Consider the following 25,686-nt stretch of genomic DNA (forward strand, 5'->3'; position numbering starts at 1 on the left):
AGGATTTTTGCATGTATGAGGGATAATGAGTTTTCTTTTCTCGTAATTTCTTTGTCTGATTTTGGTATCCAGGTTAATGCTTACCTCATAAAATGAATTTGAGACTTTCCCTCCTGTTCTATATGTGTAGACTTTTTTCCCACTTTTTTTTTTTTCCTGTTTAGTTTCAGCTTTGGTAATTTCTTTTGACCTGTCTTCAAGGTTATTGATTCTTTCCTCAGCTGTGTTAAGCCTGATGAGCCAGCCAAAGGCTTTTAAAATTTGTTACTGCAGTTCTTGTTTTCAGCATTTCAATTTCAAAAATAGATGTTTTTGTATAATTTATAGAACAGGTAATGGTAACCAAACATGCAGGCACTGCCTTGGTGATCAGGGAAGTCACCCCCATGGCTAGGCTTATAAATTTTGATTGAATGCCAGCTATCATTGGCAAGGTAAGAGAGATTTAAGTATACAGTATTGATGCCAAGAAGTAGGCATGACTCTTATTCCATTAAGCTGTTAACATGGGGGGTTGAATCAGTCTTGCTTGAAGTTGATGAGGTTTTATGTTTTTTTGTTGTTGTTGCTCTGGTTACCTTCAGTGTATCGTCAACTGTAAACACTTCTATCATCACCTCATGCTTAAGGTGAGAGTTGATTTGCTGGAAAGTTTAACTCAATATTTTTACTCTGCCTCTATGTTTAAGCCTTACTTGTATATCTGAGAAGCTCTCTCTGTACTCTTTTGTTCCTTCTCTACTAGTAGAGTGCGGTTACTTATTACTGGGAGCTCTTTTGCCTTGTGGTAGGCTAGGGCCCTGGGAACTCTAGCTTTGTGGTGGTGGGCATCAGGCCTTAGTTTTTTGTCCTAGATCAGCGTTAGTTTTAGACAGGCTCTGTTTCCTTCTCTTCTCAGTAATCCTGCTTTTCTCCTGATAATAGTAGACCTTTATTGTTTGGGGCCAGGATGATTTCCTGTCCCTCTCTCAGGGGTAGATATTAGCCTCTAATTTGAGGGAATTATAAAAATTTGAATCATAAAACTACCAGAAGAAAATACAGAATACCTATGTATTTTCTAAGCATGGCTTAAGGCCAAAACAAAGATTTTAGCATATTTGTGTAAAAACTTAAAACTAGTGAATATCAAAAACAAAGTGCAAGTGGGGAAAGAAACATCCATGAAAATTTAGCTGTGAAAAGCAAATGAAACAATTGACTTTAAGATAATTTTTGTAATTAGAATAATTGAAAAATGGATTTTTAGCCATTATAAACAAAGAAGAATATAAAGGCATGCAAGCCAGAGGTTTCTAATATAAAGGTTACTTGTAATGCAGAGTATCTCAAAAATTCCTCCATTTGGAGTTAATTCTGCTAGGTTATTTTAATATGATAGTTTTAAGAGCAAATTTGGAGAGAAGAGGAAAGAAGTGATTCTACAAGGGTGTTTAAAAAACTGTTGTTTAATTGGGAAATCTTTTGGTCTGTATTATTAAGTTTGTATGTATTAAATGATTGATATGTATATCTTCTGTGAGAGCTTTGAGATAGAAACTTTCTGGCTAAAAACATTTGTTTTCCTAAGCAAAATTACTTTTGTCAATCCTTTAACATTTTTCAGGTTTGAACCTAGCATGTATCAGGAGAGTGTACTTTGCTGCTTGCTGGATTATTCAGAAGCTTTAGAAGCAAATTTTTAGGAACTTCATTGATTATATTAGCCTCTACTTTTTCTGTATGATTCCTAGAGAAGCAGAGGGGTTTGCCGAAAGTGTACAGTAGTTAGCAGTAGAAGTAACTTAGACTTCTGTGACTCTTGCTCTTTCATTAAATTACATTATGTGACTGATAATTTTAAGTTTGCTATATTTGAGATATACATCTTAAAATACCCGTTTGTAAATGGCTCTAAGGCATGGAGATTGACCAGTTTTAACCTAAGTGTATTTGCATACTTTGTGAAAAGAGAAGTTGGCTAGTTTTCTGAATATTTCTCTTGGCCATTTAATCTTAGATAATATCAAAATGTGCCTTGAAGTAGCAGAATGTTTTGGGGATGTTGATTTGGATTTTAAGTTTGTAGTTAAAGTTTTTTCCAGGTCTCTTTTTTATGTGTGTCAATTTTGATTTTTGAAGAAAACATCTAGGGGCCTCCAAATACTGAGCTTCTGTGAACATAGGCCTTGGAATTGGAACAGTATTTTATACACGTTTTAATTGAATAAATAAATTATATGTAATAGTGAAGCACACGTGGAGCCAGAAGACAATGCTTTCCTTTATATAGAGTAATTTATTTTTATTGGATATTTATGTTTTGTAGTATGTTATAAATCTCATTATATGTAATCATGTGGCTTTTTCTAGAATATGCCAAAGAAAAGAATGACTAAAGATTTCCCATATTTCACTGCTAGGTCTTGTTTTGTTTTGGTTTTGTTTCTTTGAAGACAGATGCCATTAATTTAAGAAATGTGTCTCAGAGCTATGTGTACTTGACCGTGAAGTTTCGTCTGTGGGGAGGAACTTCAGTGGAGTAAGCATGCTGAGATTTTGAGTCAGTATTACTTTCTTTATTTATTTATTTGGCTGCGTTGGGTCTTCGTTGCTGTGCGCGGGCTTTCTCTAGTTGCGGTGGGTGGGGGCTTCTCTTGTTGCGGAGCACGGGCTCTAGGTGTGCCGGCTTCAGTAGTTGTGGTGCAAGGGCTTAGTTGCTCTGCGGCATGTGGGATATTCCCGGGCCACTTTTTAGCTTAGGTTTTACTTTGACTTTCCCTCATTTGTAGCTTTAAATACAAGTATAGACGCTCTTTTACTTAATTAACTTCCATGGATATAAACAGAGCCATTCTTTGGGATTTTTAGCTTTGCCACTACTGACACGTGGTAATAGTGAAGGCTTGTGAGAATAATACATACCTTTAGGAACCTGACCTGTTGATAAATGAAGGAGCTAATGTAACAATTGAAGATGCGAAGTGCAAACTGCCATCTAGCATATGCATATTTTAATGGTAGTTAATAGTGGAAGCATTTGTGTGAGGGGTGACAAACAAGAAGTCCTATGGGACACACCAGGAAGACTCTTGCTGTATGCTCAATGGCAACTTTTCATTTATTCTTTTTCTTATAGTTGCTCATTCTATAATGAGAAATTTTCAGTGCTATTATGTTCATTCTTTCTAAATTAAAAAAAATTATCATTGAAAATCAGATTTGAAGTCTCATTTTTAATAGAAAAATGTTGAAAAGAAGTGGTAGGTTCCTGCACATCCAGAATTTAAATTGGAAACTAGGTAACAAATGTGGAGGCCCAGTAGAGATTTCTTTATTTCTCCTTTCTTCCTTTCTTTTCACCTTCTTTTCGTCTTTCTCCCTCTTGCTCCTTCCACGTGGCATCAAGAAGACAGAAAGTTATGTTTGTATGTTACCTTCATCAAAGACATTATTTGAGACTGTTCTCTTTGGAATACTAAGAATAGACTGGTGTTTTGCATATATACTTATAGGATCATTTGGGGGTTTGCGTTAAATTGGTAATTTGGTAACAGTGAAAGTTTTTCTTGTGAATTGTAACCCTTTCTCTGTATCTCTTCTTTAGAAAGTATCCTCAGGAACCACCTTGCTTTTCTGGTGAAGCTCAAGTTTCATGAAGGCTTTACATTGTACTTCCATGATGAAATGAGATAATGTATGTAAGACATTGTTTTAAAGGCGATGAATAACCCTATAGAAAGAACATGAACTCTTGTTTATGACCCTCAATTGAGAGATTCTAAGTTCCTCTTAGTTGGGTTGGATTTAGAAAAAGGTACATTTTTTGCGATGTTCATTCGTTAATTCAGTAACATGTATTGAGTATTTATTCTGCTCAGGTCTTAGTGGGTGCTGGGAGTATTGTTATGAACAAGATAAATTGTCCTCGCTTTTATGGAGCTTATAGTCTGCCAAGGGAGACAAATATAAAACAGTCTTTTACACAATAAATGTTATAAATACAATTGTGATAAGTACTAAGACAAATGGGAAAAGTTTTGAAAATCCATAATTGGGGATTTGATAATCTTGGAATCAGATAGCTTCCTTAAGGAAGTGACATTTGAGTTACTTTATCATTATCATAAATGTGGTTGAGGAATTCAGTTTAAGTGCTTAGGGAAATACTTAGATAAATATTAGTTAAGGTTTAATAATAAGCATGATAACAAATTTATATTCCATTCTACTCTTGGTCTTCCATTTGCAGAATTCAGTTGAAACTCTTGGCTTTCTTCATTTTAACATTGGCTTCCACAGTTCCTAGATATACTCATATAGTCTGAGCTCATAACCCAATCCAGTCTTTACATTTGGCAGTAAATAAAAGCCTCCAAGTTATAATAGATTTGAAAATTATTTGTTAAAATGCACTAAACTTACCTTATATTCCATTCCAGGAATACTTCCTTAAATATTAAACAAACCAAGGCATTTCTATTGTCTATCTTTCCAGATAGACTGAACTTCTTAAGGACAGAGGCCCTATCTCCAAAACCTTGCAGGATGTGAGACACATAGTAAGTGTAAAATAAACAAATCCGTTATGAATAATCTGTGTTAAATAAGGAGGAAACAACTTGGCAACTGACCTTCCTGTTTCTTTTAAGTTACTTTTTAGCATAATACAGAGGCTTTGAATCAGAAGGTCTGGTTTTGAATTCCAGTTCCTTAATGTGTATTCCTAGGCAAATAACTAATTAAACTTCTGTAAACCTCATCTTCTTCATCTTTAAAATAAAGATTTATTTACATGCGATTACATGTGTAAAGTACTTCGCATAGTGTCTGGCACATAGTAAGTGTTTCACAAATGGTGGCTAATATTATTACAAGATACAGATCTTCCTTGGCTTATGATGGGGTTACCTCTACATAAACCCATCAGAAGTTGAAAATATCCTAAGTTGAAAATGCATTTAATACACCTAATCTTCAGAACATCATAGCTTAGCCTTGCCTACCTTCAGCATGCTTAATATACTTACATTAGCCTACAGTTGGGCAAAATCATGGAACACATAGCATATTTTATAATAAAGTGCTGCATATCTCATGTAATTGATTGAATCCTTTACTGAAGTGAAAAACAGAATGATTGTAAGTGTATATCAGCTGCTAACCATTGTGATTGCATGGCTTGACTAGGAGCTGCAGCTTGCTGCCATTGCCCCGCATCAAGAGGGAGTATGGTACTACCCTTACTAGCCTGGGAAAAGATTAAAATTCAGAATTCAAAGTAAGGTTTCTCCTGAATGCATATTGTTTTCACATTGTCCTAAAGTTGAAAAATTCTACGTTGATCCATCTTTAAGTTGGGGACTGTCTGTACATGCACTAAACCTTTTTACATATTTGTTTTATCTGTGATGTTTAAAATATATACCTATAGTGATGCAGGATACTGGTATGTGTTAGAGCAGATAATTGGCCCTTTCTATAGTTAAACCAAGTGAAAAAGTAAAAAATAACTAGTTGGTTGTTTATGAAACTAAATTTGATGAACTACTCATTATTGATAATTAAGTGGGTAATGGTGGCACTTATCATTGTAATGAATACATTGTCTTCCTTTATAAGTCAGGTTTTTTAATAAATCAAGTAGATTTTATAAATAAATTTTTGTAGACTTTTAAAAAACAAAACGATCCCCCATTTTATCTTGTATATAGATTAAGATAATTGGATGTACGAAATTTGCCTGAATTGATGTGTATGTGTGTGTGTGGATATATTTAATGTACATATTTGGGTTTGGGGATGGAAAGAGTAGAAGATCTAGTCTATACATCTAAATTTTCAGCTTCTGTAAACTCAGTTATTTTAAGTACTTCTGTGTCACTGTCTTCATCTATATAGTGAAGTACTATAACTTACAACTATAGTATTATAACTTCTTTTCTTTATAGTTACTAATCCTGGCATTTTCTGAGGATCTTTATGAAAGTAAAGGATGTAAGGGAACTAACTGAACAAACAAATATTTTAAGGTTTCAAGTCTGACTTTAAATTTATTTTTATTCCATGTTATTTACAGTTATGAGTTGCTGGCAAAAATAATGTAACTACAGTTGACTGTTGAACAACTCGGGGGTTAGGGGCGCTGATCCCCAGTGCAGTAGAAGATCTGAGTATGACTTTACAGTTGGCTCTCAGTGTGAGAGGTTCTGCATCTGTGGATTCAACCACCTGGATGGGGTAGTACTATAGTAGTACTTAAACGGAAAAAACCTGCATGTAAGTGGACCCACGGTTCAATCCCATGTTGTTCAAGGGTCAACTGTACTCCCTGAAACAAAGCAAAAAAATGCCAGCAAACAAACAAAAATCCTTTAAGGCCGTTTTATTTTACATTTTAAAAAATGCACTTCAAGTTTCTCCAAAAGCAAAACATCCACACATTAGTGATTTGTTGTTGTTGTCATTGAACCCTAGGTACTGGTTGTAGTCAAGGGATTCCTAGACTGCTATCTGGAATATAGTTCTAAGAATATAAGATGTTTGAAGATATATGGCCTTCTGAAAAACTTTTTGTTTTTGCATTTGAAATGTTTTGATTGATTTGGTTGATTGACATGCTTTTCAGAGTACTTGAAAGGACAGCATTCTACATATAGAGAGGGTTCCTAGGGTCCATTTAGAGGAGCTTGCCTACAAAATTAAAATCAGCTGGCAGTTTTATTAAGGCAACAGGACAACCTATACTCTAAAAATATAATTTAGTGAATGGTATTTATGTGATAATATGTGCATATTATATGTGCATCTCTTTTCTCAAACGACTTTATATTTTCTCACTTGCTCCCAGACTATCACTGAGATTAGGAAGCAGGCAATTTCAGTTGTAGCAATTGTGTCATACCAGAGATCACAAAGCAAGTCATTGATAAATTGGTATCTGAATTTAGATCTTACTTTTTTTCTTTCCACGTGTTAGATTATTTTCACCAGGTTATTTTACTGGCTCCTTAATCCACGTTGAGACTTTAGAAATCTTATTAGTCTGTAGTTCTCAAGGTGATTTGCTAAGTATTATACAGTGTGTGCTAAAAGAGTGGACTTGGAAATAAGATGGCACAAGTAAAATTAAATTTTTCTCTCAACTTGCAAGTATGCATTTCTAGATATGGTTTTCCTTTGTTATCTATTACAGTTCTACATTTGGTCTTTAGAGTAGCAAAATTAGACAATGATGATTAAAATCTGTCTTGCAATTTTGGTTTTTAACCTGTTAGCTGCGGCCATGTATTTTCCATTTCAAACAGCTCAGCTTGGGTGTTGTAAGAAAGCAGATAAAAGCCTTATGTTTATTTTAAATATTCAAATTTCTAGTGTAAATTCCTTTTAAAAAGGTAACTTTTTTTTGTGGAGGCTTAGAAAAATCTTTAAGAAACCGAAATTTAGAAAAAGTTTTTATTGGACTAGAAGAATTTTGGGAGTTTATGTAATCAGTAGTGGCCGTGAAAAAAACCCACAACTGGGATTTTGAAAACTACTTTTTAAAAAACACTGTAATGTATGCCTGAAATCGAACTTCTCACCGAGATCTATAGAGGTTTGATCTAGAAGAATTGAAGGGTTAGATCAAAGAAGCAGTAATTGTTCTAAGTTGGAGATCTGTACGTGTATGGGTTACAAAGTCCTGTTATGATTGGACGGGAAGAAAACATAATTTATTTTCCTGAACTATGATTGGCCAAAATCCTTTTCTTTCCACGGTATTTTCTAACAACTGAATCTGGAACCTTTCCCTGTTTTTATTATCTGATCAGTGAGTTTGGCGTATGTACTAGTACTAGAAGTACTCAAATTGGTGCAGAGACTGTGAATTTTAAGAATGTTGACAAAAAGCCCTCAACCGGATGTTTGGCTTTCTTACAATAAAGCAGTATCGCGGTGTAAATTTCTGAATAGCTCAAACCCAGAATGAGTATCTCCCCCAAACAGGAAGAATGAAAGGATGACAGTGTTATCTTCATTTTCATTTAAAGTCGTGGACTGTGTTTCTGTCGTGACCGAGTTCTGTGGGCTTAGTTTTCATTTGAAAGTGTTGCTCTGCTTTGCAGCCTGGACTACGGGGACTGTTAATTCAGGCAAAATTGCGGCTAAGACTGCAGGCGCCATGTGTTCTGAAAAACATCACTCTGGAGATGCGGCTTTTAACCTTGAGTTTGTTTTGTGACCCAGAGTGGAACCAGCACACTTCACTTTCACCTCACCCCCAACTCCCCCACTTCTCAGGGAGCGACGAGTAGAGAGGTGGACGTCAAACACTACGTTTCTGAAGGACTGCACTCCTTTCTCCCGCCCCACTCTGTTTTTTTATCCTGGCTGGTCCCGCAGACGCTGCTGCAGCGTCGGGCACTACTTTCCGTCTGCGGTGGTTCCTCCGACCCTCTCCCGCGGCTCCCTCCCCCAGCCCGCGCCGGCGGAAGGAGACGCGCGGCGCTCCTTCAATCACGCTAGTGGATGGGGAGGCGGAGTAGTACTGGCCGCGGCGCGGTGGCGGTAGCGGCCGGCGCTGCCTCGGGGCCTGAGACGGCCGTGTGGAAATTTCTGTCCGTTTCTTTCTTTTATTTGTGGAACTGCAGCCAGAGGCTGCAAGTCGGGAAGACCAGGGGAGCGCTGAGGACTGTGAGAGACCGAGGTCGCTGTGCCCTTCTGGGCAGAGCGTCCAGTGCGCCCCCGAGCCTGCGCTCGCTTGCGGGGCCGCCGCCTTCCCTAGGTCAGCTGTCCTCGGCATGGGCGGCCGGTAGGAGCGGGGTTTCGGTGATTTCCTGGCAGCTGAGGAGGCAGCGGCCACTTCGGCAGCGACGGCTATGGCGGTGGAGACGCGGCCGGAGCTGGTGGGGAAACGGTTCCTGTGCCTGGCGGTCGGCGAAGAGGCGCAGCCGGAGCGCGGGGAGAGCGGACGCTGCTGCCGGGGCTGGCGAGCGGGGGTTATCCGAGCGGTGTCACATAGGGACAGCCACAATCCCGACTTGGCGGTAAGAGAGCGAACTCCCCTCAGTCTCTCGCCCGCGGCCGCAGCCCCACCCCTGGTCTCGCAGCCGCACCTTGTGGGGTTACCTCTGGCACCTGGCTCAGCCAGGCCAACTGGCGGTCACGCCCCTCTCCTGCGCTCTGGGCCGGTTTGCCCACGTGCCCTGCCAGGATCGCCTCCTCCCCGCGAGGAACTTCCTCTGCGGGGGCGGTGACCCCCTCGGGACTCCCCGGCGCCCGCCCGGGCCCTTTGGCCGCTATCCGGGAGGGATGCGGCCGCGGAGACCTTACGGAAAGGCGGGGTTGCCAGCCGGGTGCTGCGTGGGCGGTTGGGGGTGGGGGCGGACCCCTCGCTCGTGGCGGTAGGGGCCCAGCCTCACCTGCCTCTCTGTGCGAAAGTCTTAACGGTGCAGGCGTTGGAGACTGAAAACTTATCCCGTAAGATTGCTGAAGGGGAGGGAGAAAAGGAAAGAGACAGAGCTTTGGTTTTCCAGTCTGTCCTGGGATTCTTGTGTGTTTTCGAGGCAAAGGCCCTGGCAGTGGCGGGGGCCCTGATTCAACCTTTTCCTACAGTAGATGCTTGGATTTCTAACAGAAAACGATGAAAATGAAAACTTTTGGTTTGGAGGGCCATGGAAATTATTATCTCCCTCCCTCTCTCCCTTCTTTTCTTCCGTTTGTTTTTTCCATAGTGGTGTGTTTTTTTGTGAAAAGGGAATAGTGCGTTAAAGTCATCCATTCCTGGATTTTATATGATTTTAAATGAAGCAAGAAATATTGTAAGTTAAAACGTTTAAGATTCTGCAGAACCCTAAAGTGTCTTTTTCTTTGCTTGCTTTTCCTTACTTGTGAGCACTGCCAGTGTTTTCTTTCACTAGTGTAGGAGTGTGCAAGATTCTGAGACAGGATATGCTGTTAGTGTTCCAATAACGTTTTCACTGGGGGACATGTTGGAGTTAAGGAGCCAAGGAGAGGCGAGACACTGACTAGGCTTTGAAAGGTTGATTTATGAATACATAATCCATGAAATTTATTGGTAATACTGTGGGGTATTTAATTTTTCAGTGGATATTTAAAATTTGGGAACTTTCTTTTTGTTTATATGCAGGTTTACAATTCCGAATTTACGTGTACATATGTATCTTAATACTTTTGTTGGAGTTTTTGCGTGTTTTTGTTAACTCCGGTTTCATGAACGTAGTCAGTGATATGGTTTCTTGCGGAGTGTGTTAATGTCAACTTGATACTGCAAAATATATTTGCAGAATAGAAGTAATTTTGGAGATTCTGGTTGGTTATTCTCGTTGAAAAGAAGAAAAAGAGAATCTTCCTTAAAAAAAAAATCCAAACATTTCTTAATGGTTCTACAAATTGTGGCAATTCAGTGTTTGTGTAAAAAGCATGTGCTTATTTTATTTTTCCTCCTTTTACTCTGATATGTAATTGTCTTGGCTTTATGTGGAAGATAGATTATGGGCCAGCTTTTTTTTTTTTTTTTTTTTTTTCCGGTAAGTGGGCCTCTGACTGTTGTGGCCTCTCCCGTTGCGGAGCACAGGCTTCGGACGCGCAGGCTCAGCGGCTATGGCTCACGGGCGCAGCCGCTCCCCGGCATGTGGGATCTTCCCGGACCGGGGCACGAACCCGCGTCCCCTGCATCGGCAGGCGGACTCTCAACCACTGCGCCACCAGGGAAGCCCTTGGGTCAGCATTTTTTAATTGTTTCAAAACAAACATAGAATGATATTTTGTGTTTTCCTAAAAATTTTGTGTTTTGTTTTAGTAGATACGTGAAAATTGGGAAGTATAGTGTTAAATTACGAATGTCATTGGCGACGGTCAAGTTATCGAAGTTAAATATATTAAAAATTTTTTTGTATGGGAATTTAAATTATATGAGGAGGGGGGTTTACACATACCATGTTTGAAAAGGCAAGATGATAAATTGGGTATTTAAAAATGAAAAGTATACGTGGATGGAGGGAATCAACTGGAAAGAAGAGGAAGGAGTTTCCTCAGATGATGGAAACGTTTTGCATCTTGATTGTTGATTACACGGGTGCATACATATGTCAAAACTCATTGAATTGTGCACTTAATATCTGTGCATTTCCTATATGTAAATTTTACCTCAGAAATGTGTTTTGAACTATAACTATGTGAACCTTTGACAGTTTTCCTGTAACAGTCTTAATTTTAAAAATTTATGTTGTTACAGTGTAATCTGAGTTTTTTAGCCTGGAACCTACAGATTTAGCGTTACTTCCAAACTTTCTTATATTTCTTTTTTTTGCATTCATATTTTCTAAGTTAAACTTGGGACAGTTTAGCATCACCAAAATGCAATTCGCGTTGTAGACTTTTGTTACTGCAGAATAAATCAAGCCCAAAGGAGCGCTTTTTAAAAATAATTAATTAATTAATTAATTAATTTTTGGCTGTGTTGGGTCTTTGTTGCTGCTCGTGGGCTTTCTGTAGTTGTGGTGAGCGGGGGCTACTCTTTGTTGCGGTGCGCGGGCTTCTCATTGTCTTGGCTTCTCTTGTTGTGGAGCATGGGTTCTAGGAGCACAGGCTTCAGTAGTTGTGGTTTGCAGGCTCTAGAGCTCAGGCTCACTAGTTGTGGCGCACGGGCTTAGTTGCTCCGCGGCATGTGGGATCTTCCCGGACCAGGGCTCGAACCCGTGTCCCCTGCATTGGCAGGCAGATTCTTAACCACTGCACCACCAGGGAAGCCCCCCAAAGGAGCTTGATCAATTACTTTTGTGTATTTTTTTTGGTTACAAATATATGTAATTTAAAAACTGCAAGTTCATTAGGAATCTCAGATATGTATGTATGTATGGCACATGATTTGGAAGGATAATTATCAGAACTTGAAAGTAGTTTAGGGGATGCTTGGTGTCAAAAGTTAATCAGTTATTCTTATTTTTGGTCTTATGTATGAGGAATTTCCACATGCATTAATTTCCTATACTACTGTTAACTAATTATCACAACCTTGGTGGTTTAAACAATACGAATTGATTATTATAATGGTTCTGGAGATGATAAGTCTAACTTCTGGGTCTCCGTGGGCTAAAATCAAGGTGCGATTAGAATTGTGTTCTTTCCTGGAGGCTCTAGGTCTCACTTTTAGAAGCAGCCCACATTCATTGGCTCGTGGTCCTCTTCCTCCTTAAAAACCAGCAGTTTGTCTCTGTTTTTCTCTAGTCACATCTCCCTCTTGACTCTCCTGCTTCCCCTTACACTTTTAAGTGCCCTTGTGATCATATTGGGCCCACACAGATAATCCAGGATAATCTCCCCATCTGCTAATTAACAACCTTAATATCATCTGAACCCTGATTCTCCTTTGGCATGGAATTTAACATAGTTACAGGTTTCATGTATTAGGACATGAGCATCTTTGAGGTGGCATTATTCTGCCCACCACACCATGGTAGCAAAAATATTCTTTTACAATATGACCATGATTTGATACAAATAAATAAAGGCTAAAATTATTGTACTTTTTCCTGCTGTGAGTTTTAGCGATATCACTATGTGATCTCTTAAGTAAATGAGCTTAATTTGTAGAAGCTGTACTCAGCTGTGCTTGTATAATTTCACCTATTTTGTTGGTGACTTTTAAAAAATGGCTTGAAAAATCTTCTGGGATATCTTGGAATTACATTAACCAACAAAAGACTTTATCTGAACCCTTTTAATTAAGGAGGACCAAGTTGTTGATTAAATTGAAATACATAAAATACATTGTGAGCCCTCAGCATGTTTTCTTTTTTGTAGCTCCATTGTTTAGAAAGGTTCTTGAGTTGTTATACATGTTGAATGTTTATTACTGCCCTACTTTTTCAGGAACTTTCTAGAAGATTGATAGTATTATGGAAGGAAAGCTGACAGTTGAGACAAGTATGGTTGCATAATATTCAACCTTGAATAATATTGTCATGCTAATTATAGAGCAAAAATTGATTTACTCTTTGCTCATTTTACTACCCTTGCACAACTTAACAGCCCTTTATTTATTTACTTATTTATTTATTCATCCATTCAGTCACTTACCCACCTACCTTCCCTTGAAGCTTAATGTGATTGCATCATTGTTTCACGCTAATCCTATCCAAAGTGTGAATATTTTTAAAAAATATATCAGGTTTTCATAAAACATTCCAGGTTACTGTGACATTTTGCAGTGTCATTGAAAATCATTTTTAATCTGGTTAGAGACCTCCCCACTGGGATTCCTCATTTTGGATGCAGTCATCTATTTTCCTTTCCCACAAAAGTTTCCACTTTTCCACACTCCTCTCTTTTTCTTTTATCTTGGACTTTAGTCTTCCAGATTAAAATCTAAGAGTGTGCTGTTTGTGTTTGAGTCTGCTTCTTGAGAATAAAATTCCCAGAATTTTGCACTCGACTTTGTGCTGTGTTGCATAAGAGGTTAGATAGTTGCTGAGTGAATGAGAAGTTGAAGTACATTATACCCGATAGATCTTCATACCAAGGACCCAGTCCTGTTTCAAATGAAATAGAAACTGCTCTGGAGCTCCTGAGAATGGACACTTAACAGATTCACACTTGGGATGTCTGGATCTTGGGTCAGTTATTTTTTTCCTCTGTAGAATAATATTTCCATCATTTCTATTTTTACACAAGAATGCTTTTGAGTCAATCTCCTTTATATTAATATATTGCTTGAAACAAATACAGAGTCAGGGAAGAAGTAAAGTCATAATAAAGGAAGGAAAATATTAACTGAAGTATTCAAAAATTCAGGAAGGGATGCTAAGAACTGAATTACATCTTGATTGCAACATAAAAGAAGAACACAGATACAACAACAAAGGCAACACACACACAAATAAAAACTTCTGTTTCTTGGTGAAAGAAGCTAACTCTTTTTTAATGTCAGTAGAGAAATATGAAGATATTTTGTGTACATTGAAAAAAAGCGGTTTTACAATCATGGAACATTTTTCTATAGCGCTTATAAAACTTTACTCCTGGCTACCATTAATACTAAATTTGATAACATCTTGAGTTCTTTGGGGACTCATTATTGGATAGAAAGGAGCAAATGCACACAGTTTCTGAATGCTCATACCAAGTTGCTTTATGAGTGATATAATATAATTTTAAATCTCTTTCACAAGAACAGTGTTCTCAGCAAATGTTTTATTTGAAGTACAATGAATCAATGTGAAGTTACTTGAAAATAGTTGTTATCTAATAGTCCCTTGTCAAAAACTCAGATTGAAAGTTTCTTGTAGAGAAATGAAAAGTATGGCAATTATTGTTACCTATTTTTTAACTTGAAAATTACTCTCTGTCTAATAAAAAGCATTCTACAATTAAAAAAAAAAAAGTACCAGGTTTTAGGACTTCCCTGTTGGCCCAGTGGTTGGGACATGGCCTTCCAATGCAGGGGGTGCAGATTCAATCCCTGGTTGGGGAGCTGGGATCCCACATGCCTCATGGCCAAAGGACCAAGAACATGGAATGGAGTCAATGTTGTAACAGATTCAATAAAGACTTACAAATGGCCCACGTTGGGCTTCCCTGGTGGCGCAGTGGTTGAGAGTCCGATGCAGGGGACGCGGGTTCGTGCCCCGGTCTGGGAAGATCCCACATGCCGCGGAGCGGCTGGGTCCGTGAGCCATGGCTGCTGAGCCTGCGCGTCCGGAGCCTGTGCTCCGCAACGGGAGAGGCCACAACAGTGATAGGCCCACATACCGCAAAAAAAAAAAAAAAAAAAAAAAAAAAGGCCCACATCAAAAAAAAAAAAAACAACAACCTTAAAAGAAATGTTATCAGGTTTTTTCAGTACCCAAAAGGAACAAAAAATCATAGTATTGTGTTTTATAGACCAAACATGTAAATTTGTTTGTATTTGGGGGAATTTTCTAAAGCTCACTTAGTGAGGAGTAGCTAACTTTGTAATATAGATTTTAAGCTGTTCTAAACTGTGTACTACCTGTAGATTAAAGTTACTTTGCAAATCTTATATGTCCTATGTAAGTATCTTAAATATGAAAACTGTGTTTTTCTGCTTAGCTGTCTCTTCATTTAAGTTTCATATTGAATTGGTGGTATTTGATTCTTTAAGTTTTGTTAGGATAATTCTTTAGGTAAGTCTAAAATGTATATCATGGTGTTGTAATATTGCTAATACTAATTTCTGGTCTAGGCGCACAGTGTTGAATGAGTTAATGAATGTATTTTATTTCATTGCTCAGTATGACCTGGATAAGTTAACCGTAGGGAAAATTGGTTTAGCTGGTAGGTAGAAAAACTTTTATGTCTGATTTGAGTACATACAGGTTCCGCTGCCACCCCCCCGCCCCGCCCTTGAATTTATATTGTGATTGGTCCTAAAGACTTATGTACAGGAAAATAAGTATGTAAACTGTAGCTGTAGTGGCATGTAACTTGTGCAGTTGTAACCACTAGCTGGTTTTAAAAGTAGACAGCCAACCAGTAAATGGTGTGAAGTGTATGTTTCTGTGTAAAACTAAATAAAGGATCTTTTGTTTTTTCCCTTTTGAACAGTCATAGATATATCCTGGCACGTATTGTGATGCCATTAATTTAAAATAGAGAATGTGGGCTTCCCTGGTGGCGCAGTGGTTGAGAGTCCGCCTGCTGATGCAGGGGACACGGGTTCGTGCCCTGGTCCAGGAGGATCCCACATGCCGTGGAGCGGCTGGGCCCATGAGCCATGGCCGCTGAGCCTGCACGTCTGGAGCCTGTGCTCCACAACGGGAGAGGCCACAACAGTGCGAGGCCTGCGTACCGCAAAAAAAAAAAAAAAAGATAGGAGCAAGTGTACATGGTTTCATTCCTCCCACTCATATGTGATCAACCTGAGCATCACTGAAAGAAAACCACACATTATGAATCTACTGGCAATATATGGTAGGAAGTACACCAATGAAATATTTGTACTAAAAATGAAACCAATGAAGTATTTGTACTAAAAATTATTGAACTTGAGTATAATCAAGCTTCTACATTCAACCACTAATTTGTAGGACATATGAGGGTAGAGGAGCATGTTAAACACCACCATGAGGATACAGTCAACTAGATCCAGGATGTGGGAAATTCTAGAACTAGAGCTGTGCTGTTGAATATTGTGGCAAGTTAAATTGATTAAAATTGAATATCAGTTCCTCATTCACTGTAGCCAATTTCAGGTTCTCAGTTGCTACATCTAGCTAGTGACTATGGTTTTAGACAGCACAAATAAGAAAATTTCCATCATTGCAGAAAGATCTATTGGATGCCACTATTCTAGAGTAAGCTTTAAAAGAACAGGCAACTTATCATACAGACTAGTAGAAGGGGAAAAAAATGGAGTGATAAAAATAAAAGAAGGCAGGAAGAGAGACAAACATAACAAAGGTGAGACAAACAGAAATCACAAAATAAGAGATTTAATTTAAACCCAGATATATCAGTAATTACATTAAATGTAATTGACTAAACATTTCTATTAAAAGGAAGGTTATAAAACTGGGAGGAGAGAACCCACAAAACACACTTACTGGGACTTCCCTGGTAGCACAGTGGATAGGAATCTGCCTGCCAATGCAGAGGACACGGGTTCGATCCCTGGTCTGGGAGGATCCCACATGCTGCGGAGCAACTGAGCCCATGCACCACAACTACTGAGCCTGCATTCTAGAGCCCGTGAGCCACAACTACTGAGCCCACGTGCCGCAACTCCTGAAGCCTGTGTGCGTATGGCCCGTGCTCCTCAACGAGAGAAGCCACCGCAGTGAGAAGCCTGCACACCACAACGAAGAGTAGTCCCTGTTTGCTGCAACTAGAGAAAGCCCACGTGCAGCAATGAAGATCCAACGCAGCGAAAAAAACAACCCACGCTTATTTGCTGTTTATAACAAATCTATCTAAAACATAAGAATACCTACAGGTGGTTGTAAAAAGATGGGGAAAAAACTTCCATGCAAATACTAATTAAAGATAGTTGACATGGCTATGCTAAAGACAGTGTTTCAGAAAAGAAGCGTTATTTGGGATAAAGAGGCTTTGTTTACCATGGTAAGAGTTTATTCAGCAAGAAGATATAATTTCAGTTTTCTAAGTATCTGTGACATGACTTAAAATACATAAAGCTGGAATTGATAGAACTATTAGAGAAAATAGACAGATGTATAACCATAGTGCGAAGTTAAATAGCTGATAGAACTGGCAGTAAAATAACAGTAATAGAACATTTAGAATAATAAGTACTTGGCTTTGGCCATCTCACAAGGCAGTTGTGTGAATGAGGTAGTATATTTAATAAATATACCGTCATTCAATATGAGTAGGTATTTAACATGAATAAATACTGAAATACTTTTATTCAAAAAATATTTGAGCACCTTCTAATGACTGGTACTGTTTAAGACATGTGTTTTGTAAGGTGTGCAGCCTTAATCAAATGTAAGATGTTGTCAGGTACAGTTACCAATTTTAAGTGCTTAATGAATGATAAGCAGTAATATCTGTATGGATTCATAGAAGTGAGTGATACAGATTTGAAGGATGCATTCGTTGAGGAAACAGGATATTTTGGGCCCTGAAGAGTGCCTGGCATAATATATTGGGTTGGCCAGAAAGTTCCTTCGGTTTTAAAGTAAAAATAGAAGACACATTTTTCATTTTCAGCAAGAAATTTATTGAACAACGTATTCACCATTTTGTTCCACTACCTTCTGCCATTTTTCAGACAACTTCATAATTTTCATCTTACCAAAACTTTTTAATCTTTTTGAGCAAAGAACTGGTCCAGGTGCCTTTTCCAGTCTTCCAGGGAATTGAAATTTTTTCCATTAAGAGAATTTTGTGAAGACGGAAATAAATGGAAATCCGAAGGTACAATGTCCGGTGAATACGGCGGATGACTCAGAACTTCCCAGCCAAGCTGTAAACAGTTTTTGCCTGATCATCAGAGAAACATATGGTCTTGTATTACCCTGATGAAAGATTATGTGTTTTCTGTTGACTAATTCTGTACGCTTTTCGTTGAGTGCTGCTTTCAGTTGGTCTAATTGGGAGCAGTACTTGCTGGAAATAATCGTTTGGTTTTCCGAAAGGAGCTCATAATAGAGAACTCCCTTCCAATCCCACCATATACGTAACATCACCTTCTTTGGATGAAGACTGGCCTTTGGTTTGGTTGCTGGTGGTTCATTTTGCTTGCCCCACAGTCTCTTCCATTCCCCATTATTGTACAGTTATCCACTTTTCATCGCTGGTCACAATTTGTTTTAAAAACAGTACATTTTTGTTGTGTTTCAGTAGAGAATTGCATGCAGATATACGGTCAAGAAGGTTTTTTTTCGCTTAACTTACGTGGAACCCAAACATCAAAGCAATTAACATAGTCATGCTGGTGCAAATGATTTTCAGTGCTTGATTGGGATATTTTGAGTATGTTGGCTGTCTCCCACATGGTATAACGTTGATTGTTCTCGTTGATTGTTCTCAGTTAATGTCTCGATTTGATCGCTATCAACTTCAACTGGTCTACCCGCCCGTGGAGCATTGTCCAGCGAGAAATCTCCAGCACGAAACTTCGCAAACTGCTTTTGACACGTTCGATCAGTCACAGCACCTTCTCCATACACTGCACAAATCTTTTTTTGCGTTTCAGTTGCGTTTTTACCTTTCTTGAAATAATAAAGCATAATGCCAAAAATGCTGCTGTTTTCTTCCATCTTCAGTATTAAAATGGCTATACAAAAATTCACCAATTTACAAAGTGAGAGAGTGGCATGGACATATATACACTACCAAATGTAAAATAGGTAGCTAGTGGGAAGCAGCCGCATAGCACAGGGAGATCAGCTCAGTGCTTTGTGACCACCTAGAGGGGTGGGATAGGGAGGGTGGGAGGGAGGGAGATGTAAGAGGGAAGAGATATGGGGGTATATGTATATGTATAGCTGATTCACTTTGTTATAAAGCAGAAACTAACACACCGTTGTAAAGCAATTATACTCCAAGAAAGATGTTAAAAAAAAAATTCACCAATTGCGATTTTTTTAAATTCACGCTGATATGACAGCTGTCATGGTACATTCTACAAAATTGAAGTTAAAGACACCTAAGCGCTACTAGAGCCATCTTAACGAGGAAACTGAAAAACATTATGGCCAACCCAATAATAATATTAGAAGAGGTATAAAATGGTTTTGGTAGAAAGAATGGCATGAGGAAAAGCAAACCACTTGGCTTCAGAGAGGGTTCATATTGGAATAACAATAAGAAAAATAATGTGAAAATTAGGGCCAAATTGTAATATCAGATTGAGAAATTTATGCTATGTCTAGAGTGGTTGGCTGAAATGAATATCCTAGTACTTGTGTCATTTCCCAATTTTATGAATACAGTTGTCCCTAGGTATCCATGGGGGCTTGGTTTCAGGGCCCCCTCAGATACCAAAATCCAAGGGTGCTCAAGTCCCTTTCTTAAAATGGCATAGTACAGTTGGCCCTTCGAATCTGAATATGTAGAGCCATAACTGTATTTTTGAAGGTAGAATGAAGGGCCTTTAATTTTGGTCGCTGAAACAGCAGACTAATTTCCATACAGATTGTACCTGTTTACAGCTGCAGTTTATGGAAGCACCAGTTTTCCCACACAAGTCTCAACACTATTGGATATTGTCAGTCATAATTTTTGCCTAATTCGCTCCCCAAAAAAGGTACCTTGCTTTAATTCCTGTTTATGTGTTTTTGAGTCTCATGTATTTATTGGCCTTATTTTAAAAATATATAAATAGCTTGCTCGTAGTTTGGCCTTTTTCTTTTTTTAATTATTTATGTATTTTATTTTTGGCTGCGTTGGGTTTTCGTTGCTGCATGCGGGCTTTCTCTAGTTGCAGCGAGCGGGGGGCTACTCTTCATTGCTGTGCGCAGGCTTCTCATTGAGGTGGCTTCTCATTGCGGAGCACAGGCTCTAGGTGCAGGGCCTTCAGTAGCTGTGGCTCAAATGCTCTAGAGCACAGGCTCAGTAGTTGTGGCTCATGGGCTTAGTTGCTTCGCGGCATGTGAGATCTTCCCGGACCAGAGCTCGAACCCGTGTCTCCTGCATTGGCAGGCGGATTCTTAACCACTGTGCCACCAGGGAAGCCCTGGCATTGGGATTTTGATAGAGGTTATATTGAATCTGTAGCTCTCTTTGAGTAGAATTAATATTATTAACAATATTAAGTTTTCTAATCTATGAATACAATATTTCTTTCCATTTATTTGTGTTTTTAATTTTTTTCAGCAACATTTTGTTGTTTTCAGTGTAGAAGTATTTTGCCTCCCTGGTTATGTTAATTCCTAAGTATTAAATATTTTTAATGCTATTGTAAATGGAATTTTCTTAATTTCCTTTTAGGTTGCTTATTGTTAGTGTATAGAAATGCAACTGATTTTCATGTGTTGATTTTGTATACTGCAACTGCTGAATTTTTTTCTAACAGTTATTTTCCCCTGTGTTTGTGAAATGTTTAGAATTTTCTGCATATAAGATCATATCTGCAAGTAGATATTCTTTCCCATGTGGATGTCTTTTTAGTTTCCTGTCTAATTTTCTATTTAGAACTTCCAACACCATATTAAATAGGCATTGCAAGAGCAAGCATCTTTGTCTTGTTAATCTTAAAATGTTTGTAGTTTTTTACTGTTGAATATGATGTTAACTGTGGAATTTTCATATATGGCCTTTATTATGTTGAGGTAGTTCTTTCTATTCCTAGTTTGTCGTGCACTTTGTATCATGAAATGGTGTAGAATTTTGTCAAATTCTTTTTCTGCATCAATTGAGATGATCATTTTTTCCTCCCTTTCATTCTTTTTTTTTTCTCCCTTTCATTCTTTTAATATGGTATATTACATTGATTTTTGTATGTTGAACCATCTTTGCATTCCAGGAGTAAATCCTGCTTGGTTATGTATATTACTATTTTTAGTGTATTTAATTAAAAAAAATTTTGTAACTCCTTTCATTTTCTCCCCTTCTCACACATATATTCTAGTATAATTTTGCTTGGAATTGTGTACGTCTTTATAGACAAATTCAGGAAGAAAGAACACCTTTCCACTGAGTCTGAATTGCAAATAGCATGGAATATCCCTCCAGCTATTAAAGTTTTTTTTTTTAAGTTCTACAGTTATTTTCCTCATTTAGGTCATGTGCTTTTTTTAGGTTTATTCTTAGACACTTTATATTTTGATTTTTTTTTTTGCGGTACGCTGGCCTCTCACTGTTGTGGCCTCTCCCGTTGCGGAACACAGGCTCCGGACGCGCAGGCTCAGCGGCCATGGCTCACGGGCCCAGACGCTCCGCGGCATGTGGGATCTTCCCGGACCGGGGCACGAACCCGTGTCCCCTGCATCGGCAGGCGGACTCTCAACCACTGCGCCACCAGGGAAGCCCTATATTTTGATTTTTAAATGCGTGTGGACATACCCTGAATCATTAATACAGACCTTTATAAGTCACTGATTTCTTTCCCCAAACATGATTTTTGGACTAAAAGTAATGTTCCTATTCTTTTCCCTGTGTATATTTTTAGCTCATGTAATTGTTTTCTAGTTTTTTCACTAATGGGCTTAACAAAGTTACAGTAAAGGTTAGTGTCATAAAGAAAAAGTGAAATGATAATGTTACTAGTGTCTTAAATCTTTTGCTTAAATTCTCAGGAGGCTGTTGAAGATGTTATTTCTTTAACCTGTCTTTCATTTTATAATTGTAATCAGTGGAAATATAAAGTTTATTTTATAGAGCTTTACTTTTAGGTTAAGTATGTAGCAGTTTATCTTCAGATAAAATTATAACAAATTACCATATTCACAAATACAGATAAAAATATTTTGGTGGCAGTTACTATACAAAAAAGTACATATCAGAATTCTTAATTTTAAAGTGTATTTAAATTACTTCCCTAAGGTATCAATTCTTTTAAAACACTACTGTTTCAAAATGCTATATTTATGACATAAAATTATAATCCACTAAAAACGGTGTGTGTGTGTGTATATATATATATATATATACACACACCCCGTCTAAAGTGTTCTTTTTTTTTTTTTTTGGCGGTACGCGGGCCTCTCACTGCTGTGGCCTCTCCTGCTGCGGAGCACAGTCTCCGGACGCGCAGGCCCAGCAGCAACGGCCCACGGGCCCAGCCGGTCCGCGGCACGCGGGATCCTCCCTGACCAGGGCACGAACCCGCGTCCCCTGCATCGGCAGGCGGACTCTCAACCACTGCGCCACCAAGGAAGCCCCTAAAGTGTTCTTTTTTATCTCTTCTGCAATAGACTCCACTCTCAATTGATTTCTCACCTGTGTTAACCTTTTAGAGAACTGTTCTATTTTTACTTCTCAAGAACGGTACTGTAGTGAAGGTTAAAATTTGGAGAATAGGAAACTGACCTTATGTGCACTGTCATTTTTTTAATGTGCTTTCTTCAGCTTTTGATATTTTGAACCTTGCTATAGCTCAGGAAATAGTAGATCAAAATTATCTATTTTAAACAACAAATGGCTGTACTTTCTGGATTCTTGACTGAGTCACTTACCTGTGAAATTTTAAAACGTGTGAGGAAAGTGTTCAGTTTTACTAAATTCCAAAAATGCAAAAAGGGTTGAAGGGATAACAGGTGCATTTGGTACTAATTTTTTGTCTAGTCTTTCTTTTTTATTATTTTTTACATAGAGAAAAAATAATCCAGGTTTTGGCAAAACTTTTACTTAAACTTTGTTCTGAGGAAGTTTTTTTTTTTTTAATTAATTAATTAATTATTGTCCACATTGGTTCTTTGTTGCTGCGCATGGACTTTCTCTGGTTGTGGCGAGCGGGGGCTACTCTTTTTTGTAGTACATGGGCTTATTGCGGTGGCTTCTCTTATTGCGGAGCACAGGCTCTAGGCATGCGGGCTTCAGTAGTTGTGGTATGTGGGCTCAGTAGTTGTGGCTTGTGGGCTCTAGAGTGCAGGCTCAGTAGTTGTGGTGCACGGTCTTAGTTGCTCCGTGGCATTGTGGGATTTTCCCGGACTAGGGATGGAACCCGTGTCCCCTGCATTGGCAGGCCGATTCTTAACCACTGCGCCACCAGGGAAGCCCTGTTTTGTTTTTTAAAGCAGTTGTGACTCTGGCAAAATTAACAATCAATGGACATATTTAAAAATCTTGAACTCTTTGATCTTAGTATCTCATCTTCTAAATGAAAATGATCTTTTTTCTATTGTAATAAAACAGTAAGTTTTTTTTAGATTAGTTTTTTTCCCTTCCACCTTCTCCCATACTTCAGAGTTATGGATAGTGTACTTATACTGCTGATTCTTTTTAGTTATAATATTAATGGCACAGAGCCATAGAAAGTAAGATTTAATCTCTTCAGAGCATAAGCTATTACCTTTATTATTTCTGTCCTTTTAAGTAATGTGGAATATTATGATTCATGTTAGAGTTAGAAGGAAAATGTACAGGCTCAATGAAATTCGACTGCTCACCTAGGAGTACAAAGGAAATGAAAGAGGTCGGAAATACGTTGATTTTGATTACAGGAAAAAAAGGGGGGGTGTAATCTAAATCCAGTACTATTTTGTACCCTTTAAAATTATATTTATTTTTTCTTCCTCTGTTCTACAGTCTTCTAGATACTATAGGCTGTTTTCTGGTGAAAAAGAGGAGGTTTCTAAGAAGCTTTTTTTTTTTTTTGAGAAACTTTTTAGAAGTAATGTGGGAACATGAGGAAGAACTGAGTTGAGGTCAGGGAAGCTATAAACCTTTGAGCGTTTTTGTGATGTGCTGTGCTCTGTGGGAGGCACTCAAAACGGTCAAGCTTGAGAAACTTGCTTCTTAACAATGTGACTATTAACACTTAGCGTACCCTATTTTTGTTGAGTCTATTGGGAAGATTTTTATTTAAAAGTTGATTGTATCAAAAAAAAGTTGACTGTATCTTGTGTTTATTTATAAAATGCTTATATTTTGTTCCTAGAGTTATACCAATTCCTTACAAATAACCAAAACACAAATATAGCAATAACAGAAAAACTTTGTTGCAAATGAAGAAATTTCACGTTAATTAGAAGGAAATTGGAATCTCTCCTTTGTAAAGAAAGTAGTCTTTGTTGTATCTTTGACATATAAGTTGTTTGGTATTATTCTCAGTTTCTTGACTTCTGTTACCTCTTGAATCCACTCTACCAGCCTTTTGCCCTGTTACTCTAGGGAAACTGCTGTGATCAAAGTCACAAATGACCTGCTCCTTTCTAAATCAAATGTCATTTCTCACTTCTCACTCCTCATCTTACTTTGACCTATCGGCAGTATTTAATATGGCTAATCACCCTCTCTTCCATTAAATATTTTGTTCACTTTGCTTCTAAGATATTATGCTCACCTGATTTTTCTCCTACCTCTCTTTCCTCTCCTTTGAAGTTTCCTGTCCTAATTTTCCTTGTTTCTACTGCCTGTTAAGTGGTCAGTTCTTGGACCTCTTTTCTATCTAAACTTTTGTCCTTGGAAGATATACCATCTATATGCTGATGATTCCCACATTTATATCCTTAGTTTGGACCTTTCCCCCAAACCCCACACTCATAGACTCATATTGAAGCACTCCCTTCATGTCTCCATTTGGGTGCCTAATGGGCATCTCAAATGTAACATGTCCACAACTGAGCTCCTATTACTATCCCCCTAAGCCTGCATTGCTCTGTGTTTTCACCATCCAGTGAATGGCAGCTCCATCTTTCCAGTTCAGTTCCTTTGAAGTCATCCTTGACAACTTACTCTCGCATCCCATATCCAAAGTATCTGCAGAATATTTTTGGTGCTGCCTTCAGAATACAACCGGAATTCCAGTACGTCTCACCTCTTCCATTATCATCAATCTAGTACAGGCCATCATGATCTTTTGCCTAGATTTTCCAGCAGTTTCTAACTAGTTATGAGTAATAAATAGGTGCCTAACTTGCTTTCTATTTCTTCTTACCCATAAAAGTACCTACAGCAGGTAGTCAGATTATGTCACTCCCATAATCGAATGCTTCCAAAGTCAACCACACTGATTTAGAGTTAAGAACTGAAGGCCTTAAGTGGCCCGAGAGGCTCTACATTATGTTGTTCCTCATCAGGCCACTTTGACCTCATCATCTATTACTCTCTGATTTATGTATTCTTTTCCAGCCACATTATTGGCCTCTTTGCTGTTCCTTGAATATTCCAGGTGTTATCCTCGCTTGTGGCCTTTGCACTTGTTTCTCTGCCCAGAATGCTCTTCCCCAGGATATCCACATGACTCGCTCCCCCAGGTAGGTCTCTTCCAGTGTCAGTATGCTTGCTCATTGTGGTCTTCTCTGGCCACCTTATCTAAAATTGACTCCCTCCCTCCCTTCCTTCTTCCTTTAACATTTTCTGTTTGCTACCCTACTCTACTTGACTTGTCTGTAATTTCATTTGACTAAACATTTTATTTATTTTTCTGCATTAGAATTAAGCTTCATGAAATGGGTTTTTGCCTACTTTGGTAACTGCTATTTTCCCATCACCTAGAACATCGCTTAGCAGCTAATGGGGATTTAAAAAATATTTGTTTAGCTAAAATACAATGAAATGTCCTAGAATTTTCTGAAATTTAGCTCTTATTCCTGGAGTTATATTACTTTATAA

At 38.3% G+C, this 25,686-nt stretch overlaps 1 protein-coding gene and 1 long non-coding RNA gene across 6 annotated transcripts in view; both read left to right on the forward strand.

The window, feature by feature from the left end:
• The window catches only part of JMJD1C (jumonji domain containing 1C), a 305,542-nt gene that overhangs the window by 53,026 nt on the left and 226,830 nt on the right, over window positions 1–25,686 (forward strand). For 2 of the 5 annotated variants that reach the window (XM_033841646.2, XM_073793553.1), the window contains exon 1: window positions 8,627–9,008. The exons of 1 other annotated variant lie outside the window; for it this stretch is intronic. In XM_033841646.2, coding sequence (XP_033697537.1) covers window positions 8,841–9,008 — 168 coding nt within the window. In that variant the 5' untranslated portion in view covers window positions 8,627–8,840. Of the gene's footprint in view, window positions 1–8,583; window positions 9,009–25,686 lie in introns of those variants that run through there. 2 more of the 5 variants (XM_073793554.1, XM_033841647.2) reach the window with 2 other exon arrangements.
• Window positions 9,017–18,709, forward strand: LOC141276686 (uncharacterized). Its single transcript, XR_012326616.1, has 2 exons — window positions 9,017–9,441; window positions 18,500–18,709. It is a non-coding gene; the product is annotated as an uncharacterized lncRNA (long non-coding RNA).

This window comes from Tursiops truncatus, chromosome 16 (assembly GCF_011762595.2).
Source record: "Tursiops truncatus isolate mTurTru1 chromosome 16, mTurTru1.mat.Y, whole genome shotgun sequence".
Taxonomy (NCBI): domain Eukaryota; kingdom Metazoa; phylum Chordata; class Mammalia; order Artiodactyla; family Delphinidae; genus Tursiops; species Tursiops truncatus.